Here is a 12,579-nt window from a genome sequence, read left to right on the forward strand (position 1 = left end):
GAAATTTGGGAATGATTTGTAATGTTGATTCAGTTATAAAAACTTGTGCCTCAGTCAGTCTTGCTGGCCAACTCAGACTCAAGCCCTAAGTAGTAATTCAGAGGCTCCTTAGAATCCCATTTTCAAAACTGCAACACCATAATAATTGCAGAGGTAATACTAGGATGTGCACCCACTAATACCATTAATAGTTCAATTAATGGTATTAAGGGTCGCTCCTGTGGATGACGTTCATTGACCCTTGTCAAAAGACAAAAGAAGAGGTTAAGATATCAAAATAACTGGAAGATCTCGCCAGAGACCCAACAGTGCCAGTTCTCGAGTGCCCCGTCGTTGGATTGCTACTCTAACGATTCCATGGGTGACATTAGCTGTTGGAACAATAATTACTTTGATTACAAGCATCACTCAATAAAACAATGCATTATAAGGGGGTTTGCGTGCAAATGCACAAAAGTCCACATGTCCTTTCGTGTCCCATGTCGTTTTCCCCCAGCAAACATTGGCAGGTTTGACTTGACAATATTAATCTGAGGCAATTGTGGAGAGTGCAGCATTTGCCACTAAACTCTTAATTGTGATATGTTGGATAACAGGAGGTACAGCATATATCACAAATGAACAGGACACTCCAAATCAGGCCTGTATAGTGCAGTGCAGAACTTTTTGGCAAATCAGCAAGAAAGTGTGTGGGGGTATACTTATAAAATACAATATACACATGCAGGAAAAATACAAATGTTGAGTTATGTGCCTTTGTGACATGTTGTGGAAGTTCGCTCGCTGCCCGGATCCTTTTGGTTAAAAAATGCAACATTAAAGACATCTGTAAAGTTCTATTTATGAAAAATAACATCAAGATAGGGAATGTAGTCTCCACCTGTAGAAAAGACAGGTTGATATGGTTCTACATGATAGGTTTCCAAAATAGTTTCAGGCGAGCCTGATCCATGCCAGAATAACAAATTCCGCAGTTGCAATGTAAACCTGTTAGCTACGTGGTTACCCTGAAAATCTGGAAAAGGATTCTGCCTTCCTGCACCTACGTTAGTCATTAGGATGAGATCCCCAGACTTAAATGCAGGGATAGCGATTGGCTGAAATATTTGATCCCATTCAGTATCCTTGTAATAAAATACAGGGATTACAAGTTATTTTTTCCCCGTAAAAGAAAATAACGCACGGACCCAAGAATACCGAGTCCCAATCTGTGTCTTTTTTCCCTGATCTGTATTTATTTACCACCTGATTGGCGCAGGTGCAAAATGGATGCAGCTATTTTGGCTCGAGCTGTGCAGTTGAGCAGTTGGGATGTCAATGTGGGTAGGATATTTAGCTCCTCCTGTCGTGCAGGAAGGGCAGGGACCGGCACAGTTGTTACACGGAGGCCCTAGGGCTCCACATCCAATTCTGGGTTTAGTTTTTTCATGTCTGGGGTTACTGGGCCCAGTATTTTCAGAAACAGTAATTCCAAGTATGGAAATATCAGCTTCTCAAAAAATTTCAAAGTGGTATCCCCGACTGCGCTCCCCCCGCCGCCCCTCCCCACCCCGGAACTCCATGAAGGTCCATGTTGCAGCAGAGAGTGGCTTTAGTCTACCGGGCGAGAAATTCACTTTATTATAAGGGTTCTGAGTAACAAGCCCACTCCCTTCCCAAGATTTGATCTTTGACATTTCATTCAGTTATCTCCTACCTATCCACGAAGTTCACACAACAGAAAAAGGAGAAAGTAAAATGTTAATTACTAATTGACCTATCCGTTTCAACCAGATAACTATTGATGGAAATCTGTTTCAAATTAAACAGCGAATGTTGACGGAAAATATTTTTCAGCTGACAGGTTGAACATGTGAATACATTTTATTGATAAAATGCAATGTTTCCACAGTTGCTGGGCTGGAAGGCACTGCCATCGGAGGTCCCCTTGATATCAGGCAACATCAAGTTATTTGGCCAGGAGATCGCCTATCTTGACATCAACAAGGAAGTCATCCAAAGTGCCATCAAGGTAAAATAGACGAAGGAGCTGATTTTCCTCAACAAAGTTTGCTTTCTCTTTGCTAACTTAACCCTCCACTCTGTTTACCTCATCTTAGGCTCTGAATGAACCAGCAGAAAGGCATAGTATTGTGAAGAATGCAGTACACAAACTTCTGAATGGCATCGCTGGACAATTCGCACAACCCGTGCTGGCCGCAGAAGTTCGACAACTTCTTCCCACCTGTGTTGGTTTGCCCATGGAGTTTAGCTTGTACTCCACGGCTGTGGCTAACGCGGTCATCAACAGTATGTCACAATCTTTCTTACAGAGACCTTATCCCCAAATAATGCATTCACATTTATTAAATATATATTGTTTCTTTGACAGCTGATGTGAAAGTGACTCCAACTCCATCTTCAGATTTTAGTGTTGCACAGTTACTAGAATCCACTATTCAACTTCATGCGGATGTAGCACCAAGGTAATGACATTTTCCTAATTTGTTGGTATTCCACCAGAATAATGTTCTTGTCGGTATTCCAACAGAATATCAATTACAGACCAGGTGTACTCTAATTCTCAACAAAAAATCACATTATATACATATATGTGTGTGTGTGTGTGTATATATATACAGACACACACACACACACACAGTGCACTGGACGGGCCGCTCCTGCAACCAACTATGGTGTGTAAGCATGCATTTTTGCATGAAAAAAGTAGAGGCAGAAACTTATGCACTTTTATAAATATTGGATGAGGGAACAAAGCATTGAACAAGACATCTGTCTTCATTTTAGGAGATCTATCTACATAAGCCCATCAATTCTTAGCTTCTTGGTCCATCATGTTGTAAACAAGCAACGATAATGTCTCGTTGCTCAGTTACAAATTCTGGGTCCTCTTTGAAAATGAAAATCCTTGATAAATCTCGAACAGTTGATGTTTGCGGCTAGTGCAAAGTTTGTAATCGACAACGTTTGCAGGCTGCCTATTCCATTGTGATTAAGGAGGTATGGTTCTGTTTCCAACTGTGTGGATATTCTGATGTTTTGAAAGCCATTCATCACACAAAAGCCCAAATCTTCTAAATGTTTGCACGGATGCTCAAGTGACGCAACTCCATGCAAAAGATAGCATCTTTTAACTTACCTTTGTACAGGCAAGGTATGCTGTCTGCATGCGTAAACTTTATTAGATGTAGGCCACATTGTGCTAATTGAAAGTTAGCTCTATGCAGCTAAAGATAACCTTCTGAATTTAGTAAAAATCTTGAAATTATAAATACAATTTTAATTTTCTTTGCAGCTTAACAAGGCCATTTTTCATAGCAGGTACTTGATATCAGTAATGTGTTAACCTTTTTCATGAAGTCCTCACTTTTCATCCAGATTCAATGTTGGACTAACCTATAGTGCATTCAGGCAGTGCTCGATGAGCTGGTCTGACAGGTCAGTGTGTGGGCCTGTTTTTTGACTGCTTGTGTGCCTATTTTATTGTCTGCCGGGCCGGTTTTTACTATGGATTTCCCTGATATTATAACAAACATTGCCTGCAGCAAGCTCAAATCCATGCAGTGTTCCAAACCTTGCAGAACACTTCTTCAGCGTGTCTTGACTAATTCAAAAGTGCGCCAATTTACAAACATCGGCTACTTTTTTAGTTTACTAATTCATTAATGGTGGCCACTTTTATTTTGGTGCCTAGGCCTATTTTCTGTCTCAGCCCGACCCAGACCAGATCTGCACTTCAGCTCACTAAAAAGCAGGTGTCCATAAGACTTGATGAACCAGAGACTATCTGGACCCATGGGGTCCACCAGAGAGTCCCGATGGATGTAGCTTTTGCTTGAGTTGCTCATTCCAGTTGACGCAATAGGACAATATCAGTCCCATGTCCAAGGGGTCACAGCGCCTCCATATCAGGTGTCAACAATTCTACCTTGCACAGACAGTCACACATTAACACACCTGCATCAGCGACCATTCTGATGTCTTTCACTTTTCACAGGAAACTCCTGAGTGCAAAGATAACTGTCCAGTGGGCCAACCTCTGCCATATATTGTGTCGGTCCCCACCAGACCACAAGCCATAATTCAGTGACAGAGATACAACATCTGCCAATTGTATGAGTGCAAAGAACTAGGTTAATCACATAAAGTACTAAATATCTAGCTGGATGTCATCATTCAATTCAAATTCATTTATTATACCATGCGCAAGTATCCACTTTTCATCTGGCCTTTAACAACAGTTGAAATGAACTATATTGCCCTATATGGCAGTAACATATATATTTTGGCTGATTGTTTTACTGCAAGAGCAAGCCAGACAACAAAATTGTTTAGCCGAACAAAACTAATTGATGCTAACCAAACTTTGCTGGTCATTTGAAAAGGGTATGTTAAAAATTGATTAGTGGGGATAGCAAAAGAATTTAAAATGCACCAAGAAAAACAGTTTCGCAGTGCAGACTTATAGGTGGCACCATGGAGAATTAGAATGAAGTATGAATGGTTTGTATTCTCTTGAGAACTTGAAGTTTTGATCTGTTTCCATTATTTGGGCAGTGAAATCCTCTGGCATGTCATGATGCCGCTTTCCTTGACGAATTTTATTTATATAAATATATATATGACAGGAAGAATCCCGGCACTCTGAAATTTTAACAATTTATATGTATATAACCTTGATACGTTTTTACACCAATACAACAAAGGTCTGTTCGTTCACAGGTAAGAACCCAGAGATAGATTCACCAACGATTTTTAGACAAAAATTTTGTGAATTTAATGCACACCAAAAAATTTGTTTATACATGGAAGCTAAAAATATCACTTTAACAATTTTCATCAAGACTGAATGCACTCAAAGTTAATCCAAAGATGAATATAGGTAGCAGAGTGTTTCGTCACATCCAGTGACTTCCTCAAGGCTTTTTGGAAATTACAGTCCTGGAACCAACAGACCTTTGTTGAATTGGTGTAAAAACGTATCAAGGTTATATATGTATAAATTGATAACATTTCAGAGTGCTGGGATTCTTCCAGTCCCATCTGTGTACACATGGACCCATTGGGTTTTAGTGTCTTTCGCACCCATGGTAGTGGGGTGCTATTGATCCCGAGTGGTACCGCAACTTATCTGATTGCTTGTTTTTGTGCACAAATTCGCAATTCTAATTTGTAAGCCCTGTACTTATTCAAAATTCTTTTGATGTGTGACTCGTTTATACACCGCTACCATTGTTTCTGTACATAAATATATATATAGATATATATAAATATAAAAACATGTATATATATATATATATATATATATATATATATATATATATATATATATATATATATATATATACACACACACACACACATATACATATATATACATATATTTATAGTCAGGGTGTATTGATGTGGAGTTAGCTATAGAAAATGAATACATACTAACCTTTCAATATATTGTCCCGCAATATTTTGTCCATGATATTAGTGTCCCATGCTTTCCTGAGCTCGATGTTTAGGAGCCACACCACTGCAATGCTACTTCTTTTTCCTTGCACCTCCACAAGAAGGACCTTCACTCACTGGGCAACTAATGCAAGAACAAGCAAACAATGATCACCTCTAGGCACAAGTTAGGGGTAGCGGCTGCAACACTTGGCATTCCGTTTGATACTCTTTGCTCTCCTATTGCTATAACAGGTTACAGAGGTCATAAAGGCAGCAACAGGAGCAGAAAGTAAATATCCAAGAGATCCCTATTAACTGCCTATAAACTGTGCTTTTTATGCAGCCTCCAGTCTCTCTGCATGAAAAAGTAGGCTGCTGAAGGGGTAACCGCATGACAAAGTGTCAACCTGCTAATGTCATGGGGGTCAAATGATAACAGACATTCTCCACAGTGTTAGTTGCACACTAGACAAGAACACGTTTGGAAAGCTGTTCTCCAATGGTATGATCTCAATACTGCAACCTTAAGTGATCATTTACTATGTATGTGCAAAATGCTGACCAGATTATTCTCTCAGGGGATACATTTGAACCGATTGCTACTCTCATCAATATGGCTTTGCTAACACATGGTTTCTCTTTCAGCATGTACATGCACACGGTGGCTGTGATGGGAATCAACACCCACCTCATCCAGGCTGGCATTGAGTTCCATGCTAAGCTCCGCACGAATGCCCCAATGAAACTGACTGCCAAGATTGACATGAAACAGAAGAACTTAAGGATAGAGACAACCCCATGCCAGCAGGAGAATGAACTCATTGTTGCCAGGTACAAGGCCAAGTACTGACAAAGGAATGACAAGAGTTGTGGGTTCTGCCATGGGGTTTTATTCCATTCTATTCTATTTAAAAAAATATTTGGCCAGATATATGATCTATGAAGTGTCTTTGTTGACCAGAAAATGACATAGAAGTAGCTATTTTAGCCAGGGGGTTGACGTTAGGAGCAGGGAGACCCGGACATCTTAAGGATTTTGGGGGCCGTGGGCTAACTGTATTTTGTGGCCCCCAGTTCGGAACAGCTTTGGATTTATGATCCAATTTTAGCCCTCTTTGGTCAGGTCATTGACAGAGCACTCTGACCAAATTCTAAATGACTTTGCATCTAATATTCAGGGTTAGTGACTGGTGTTTCTACTAATGCAACACAGCAGCAGCTCACTGATATTAATGCAAATAATGTATGTGACACCCTACTGCCATTTCTCATATGTTAGATCCTGTTTTGATGTGAAAGAAACTTCTTTACGGATGTTGCATGAAACTTAAACACAGCATTTCTCCGCAAAATGTCTGTAATTGATTCTCACACTTGACCCACATTAAAAATAAATTGAAGGAAAACTGTACTTAAAACAATATGCTTAAGAAATAGTCAAGGCAATCAGGAAAATACTCTGCAGAACAGAACTGTCTCCTTCAGGGACCCCCTGAAAGGCCGGGGCCCTAGGCCATACCCCACGTTGCCCATGCCTTAAAACATCTCTTACCATAGGTCGAATTGCCAAAACATTGCTCTAGTGGCAGAGCGAGCAAGCAGCTTCTGTTTTAGGGTGGTCCTTCTTGGCCTTGTCAATAATACCTAACAATGTGACTGTAAATTGCTGAGGGATAGTCTTTCATGTGTATAAAGCAGAGCCCTTTTACAGATGATGGGCAAGTGACTGGGTGTCTCCCTCAAACAACTAGGCAACAAAATGTGATCACATTTAGTTACCATCACATGAAAGACCCATGAATTGTGGATAATAGTGAAAATTGTACAGTATTGTATCGCCATTATTATAACATTGCCCTATTTCTTGAGGCGCTCAAAGAATTTAATGTAGGGCAGACAAATTCTTGCCAGTAAAGAGACCGAGACACATTGTCCTTAGCTATCTAAGTAAAACAATCATTCCGATACAATATGGTTAACTGGCACATACTGTCAGTGACTGCAAAGGCACTGTTTGATAAAACTACTTTTGAAGCACAAACCATTTGATTTGCTAAAAAATTTGGTAAACAACAGATGACATCAGATGACACCCTGATTCTATCTAAAACGAGACAGGGGCTTCAGCTGGCACTGTCCCGCTTTGAGGAGTTCTGCTGCGACCATGAACTAGTGGTCAACGTGGAGAAGACTAAATTCATGGTACTCCATGGGGCCAGGTCTGTTAAATCAAGAGTTTTCATGAGCGGGAAGCTCTTGGAGCAGACCAATGTCTTTACTTATCTAGGTGTCACCTTTGGTGAAAAACTGAGCTGGACAGTCCAGTGTCCGCTGAATTCCCACCAAAAGCAATCTATAGAGCAGCTTATTGGAATCATATTAAAGTTAGATTTTCCACTTTGACTAGTCCATCCCTGTCTAGTGTTTTCTGGGAATTCAAAGATGAAACATGTTTGGAAGGCTATTGGGATGTTATAGCGAAACCTAGAGATCGCAAGCTTTACCACCAGTTCCGAGTTGAGACACTTCCACTTAGGAAGTTTACATGTAAATGGAAACCTGTTACTGGTGATAAATGCCCTTTCTGCCCAAAGTGTACAGAAGACATTGACCACCTACTATATGTTTGACCTGCCTACCAACAACCGCGAAGCATGTGGCTCATACCCCTATGTAGATCCCTGGGAACTAGTTCAGCGTTAACTGCTAAAAGGCTATTCAAAAAGGCTATTGAAAACTAGTTGTAATGGTACCGTAGTGATAGGGGTAGCTAAGTTTCTGAACTGGTCTTGGGCCATTCGGGAGAAAAATGGAGGCTTTATTACTTAGTCCTGACACTCCCGGGCTTGGCATGTTTAAATTGGAATTTTATGGGTTTTTATCTATTGTCTCGTAGACATTTGTAAAAGTCTTTTGCGTATGATATATTTAATTCTGTTTTAATGAATTTTATCTTTTTATAGATATTTATAATTTTAACGGTAACTTGCAACGATACATGTTATGTGTATTTATGACTGCCCACAGCTGTATTTTGCATTTTATTAATATTTTCTGTCTTTCATGATGAATAATCGCAATAAATACTTTTTTGATGATGATGGTAAACACCCACCAGCCCCTCTAATAATTTGAAAATGCTAAATTCATCTCAGTGTTTTGGGAGTGTTTCCTTCGGAACTTTTCCACAGTTTGGCCTTCTGGTTCAAAACATGGACTTGTTTTACTGATTAAAACAGTGGTTTTGTTACCTCACACAACAATAATATCCATGCCAAACCCTTACTTGTAAATACCCATCAGCCCATGACCCTGGGTGTGTATGCATGATTGTTATGCTTTTGCATAGGTTTGATTAATGGTGTGTTGTGATCATGTTGCTAGGAAAAGTAAATTACAAGAAATGTTTGTGTTATTGGCTGCTTCTCCATTGCTGGATCCGTAAATAGGACATCCAGTAAACACTTTAGTGTTTCAACTCACCTACAAAACAAGAAGGGTCATAAAGACATGGACTGGTTGTAAAACATGTTTCCACAGTTTGGTCAGTACAGGGTGAGGGAAACTCAACATTGTTTTAACATCTGAGCAAGTATACCAGGCAAAGAAATCAGATGATGGTGGACTGTGATTTGAGGGGAGGAGGACTGTGAGCATTGATACCCTGGAAAGGTATATTTTGGATGCTGAGATTTCCTCATCTTGTTGTTTAAATAAAAATAGTTTAAAAAACAATCTGAGCAAGTGACAAGAGAACTTGTGTATAAGCATTTCAGCTTTCAGAGTTGTGAGAATGGTAGCAAACGATTTACATTTGATACCAATATAAACTGACAACCTTGGTTAGCTATAGGAGAATAAATGTTAGTTTAGGTGATACATGTCCTTGGTTACCAGGTGGCAACATGTCAACAGGAACCCCTTGCTCCATTCTAATGCTGCTTTACACGAACACAGTACCCTATAACTTTATTTTAATTGAGATGAACAACATTGTAACTCTCCGATTCCAATATGTCTTTCAGTGACTACCCAGAGCTGTAAAACAGCTTCCCAGGTGCTGTAAGTCAGAATATTGTTGTGTCATACGCATAACTTCCAAAAACATCATGCCTTAGTGTAAATTTTCAGTTCCAATAGGGATATATTTGTCATATTTATGACACATTATTTATGTTACACGATATTCTGACAATATTAACGTGATACCATCAGCCACGGTCCCGTACAGGTAAGTGTAGTGGGGGGGGACGGGGTGGCGTCCGGGGGGGGAGGAGGAGGGGTTAAACAGACGACGAGGGGATATTATTTTTTTATTTAATTTTCCCTCTTGGTCATCTGTGGAACCTCCCCCCAATCCGGCCCCACCGCTCTTACCTGCACGGGCCACGGCTGGGTACCATTCTGTCTCAGGTGCCAAGGAACCACCCGGCAGCCATAGGTTTTAGGAAAAGTCCTATAAATCGAAAGAGTTGGTGGAAAACAATTTTTTTTAAATCCCTTTCTGTGTGTCTGCTTAGGGCACAAGCATTTGCTGTAACAAGAAATATAGAAGAGCTGGAGGCAGCGAGGAAAACTCCAATTCTGCCCCGAGGTGCTGCAGCTAATATTCTAAAGAAGCATTTCGAGACAACAGGAAAGACTTCAGCTGAAGCTGCAAGCCTGATGGTAAATTGACAGCAAACATTTTCATTTTTGGATTACTTTACAGCTCAAAATAAGATCACACCCTTTGTGAAATATAGTAGTATGTAAGCCGGGTGCTCTCACAATGCATTGCTAGCATGGTAGTAGCTTTATTGAAGGTATCACACAATTGAATAATCAACAGTAATAATGGCCTGTTTAACTTACAAATGACATTAGTAGATTCTATAGAATGCTTGCACAAGTAAATGCCCAAAATGGAAAGCAATATAAGATTTTTAGAATTCCTAATGCTTATATGGTTAAATATCATGTCTCTTGCAAATAACTCCGGTGTAGATGGAGCCATCTCCCTTTCCACCCTCACGGTACGATATTTTTGTAAACAATATTTATGACACTCTATTTCAGGAATACAGTATTTATGTACAGAATATTTTGACATACAACCAAAGTGATGCAGTGGGTTCCCCATTTTTCAATTTTACTTCACAAGCTGCCATCTTTCTTTCTGTACAATAGCTACTATAAAGCTTTACAGAAAAGCTACCCCATTAAGTATAATGTGGAGGCTGGATGGAATTTTTTTAGTAATTCATCATCTGCAACACAAATCGTGTTTTGATGAGATGACCCCTACTAGATTCTTCCCTAGCCAAAATCACACTGTGACTCACAAAATTAAGAAACAGGAGATCAAAAAGAAATCCAATATCCATCTAGCCTGCTGCAATAATATGCGAAAATGGAAGTAGCATGAAATATATTTCCAAGTTTCAATCCCAAGATTTTCTTTAACAAACGAGTTTTCATTAACAAACATTTTCAATGATTTTTAATGTGTTTCAATGAAGTGGACTGAATTGATCCTGCCCATTTAACAGCACTTCAAATCCATTCTTCCCTGCTAAATCTGCTACTTAGCTCCCTGCTTTTGAACTACGTGCACAATACCATATCCTAGTATGCTAATCTCAAACAGCGATAGTTTGCAACTTGACAACTCTGTGAATTTCTGGCTTATTGAAGACGAAACTACCAAGCTCCACAATCCCACAGCTCCTTGGTTACCACACATCCTATAATTCTAGTCTTACAGTTTGTTCACTTCCTTAAAATTCTACAAAAACATCAGGACACCAATGCTGAGGATCTCTCCATCTATAGCTTCTATTCACTAAGCCTGTTGACATCCTCAACCTCAAAACAATCCCGACAGAGTTATAAAAGTGTTTTTGCATCCTCCCATACCTTATGAGTCCAATTCCCTGATCCACTAGACACAAACCACCACAAACTAATCACAATGCCAAATATTTTTGTGAGTTCTAGACCTTTGCATCGAAGCTGCCCCTGGTTTCTGGTACCCAACAAGAACCCATAGTTCCAGAACAGCTCAGCCTCTCGCTTCCCCTGGGATTTTAGTAAGGCAGGCACCAAGCCTTAGTCTAACAGATATCACAATCCATAAAAATAAATGTATTTGGTAAAGATCTTTCAGAAGAGCTGACTAATCAAATGTGCATGTTTTGACATACTTCTAATATAGTTCCTGTCAAAGGACAAGGTGAATAAATGACACATGATTCAGACTAGCTGAAACCATTCTCTAGGAATTTCTGACATGGAAAGTTTAGTCTTCACATTGGATTGCGAGCAATAAAAAAGAGTTTTATTTTGGGATTGCTGGGGAGCCGGCTTTTGTTACTTGTTTATCCCCTTTATTTTTCGTGTCCTTATTAACAACTTAACAAGTTTGAATGTGGTCCAAGGGACATGGACGAGCATATGAAGGATGCACAGGATGCTAAATGCACCTTCTAACTCCGTCTTTCTCCTGTGCACCTTTTCCATGAAAATCTGTTTCTTGGCACACTTATTCGACCAAAACAGAAAGAAATTACACTTGTAGTGACAGAGCCTTTTCAAAGAGAAAAAGAAAGAAGTTGAAATGTAGTTGTTATGGGTGACAGTTTACATTATTAGTGTTGATTCATTGATCATTCAACACCGCTTGGCTTCCTTTAATTTGATCATCCAGAATTTGTCTAAAGTCAACCAGATTATTGCTAGTCTCCAGAGCAACAATCTAAACTGGCTGCTATGACTATTGAACCACACATCGCAGAGCATCATGGTGTCCCTTGTTTCTCTGCTCTTTTCCCCAATCACTTGGGAGATACAGTGGTATTTCTATTACCATTTCCCATCTACAACTTCCAACTGAGCATCTCAGAGTCATCATTTCATCCTCTGGATTCAATTATTATGTGCATACTTCCAACAATGTCTTGCTATGGTGAGATAGGAAAACATTCCCTGTATAGCTCCCACTTGCCCCTTTTCTCGGGACAGTGATCCACTGGATGTGCACCAATAAGGTGAAACTGAATCCTTGCTCCTCAGAGTCAAGTGAATGACTGTAGCTCCATCTATAGGTACTTCTCTACGTTTTCCAAATGTTTGAAATATCTAGTTTTTGTCACTGAT

General features: G+C 39.7%; 1 protein-coding gene across 1 annotated transcript in view; it reads left to right on the forward strand.

Annotated features, from left to right (window-relative positions):
- The window catches only part of LOC144756211 (vitellogenin-A2-like), a 79,936-nt gene that overhangs the window by 30,465 nt on the left and 36,892 nt on the right, over positions 1 to 12,579 (forward strand). Inside the window, exons 14-18 of the mRNA XM_078645827.1 lie at positions 1,892 to 2,011; positions 2,100 to 2,289; positions 2,372 to 2,465; positions 6,088 to 6,273; positions 9,963 to 10,110. Coding sequence (XP_078501953.1) covers positions 1,892 to 2,011; positions 2,100 to 2,289; positions 2,372 to 2,465; positions 6,088 to 6,273; positions 9,963 to 10,110 — 738 coding nt within the window. The remainder of the gene's footprint in view (positions 1 to 1,891; positions 2,012 to 2,099; positions 2,290 to 2,371; positions 2,466 to 6,087; positions 6,274 to 9,962; positions 10,111 to 12,579) is intronic.

This window comes from Lissotriton helveticus, chromosome 1_1, assembly GCF_964261635.1.
Source record: "Lissotriton helveticus chromosome 1_1, aLisHel1.1, whole genome shotgun sequence".
Classification (NCBI taxonomy): Eukaryota; Metazoa; Chordata; class Amphibia; order Caudata; family Salamandridae; genus Lissotriton; species Lissotriton helveticus.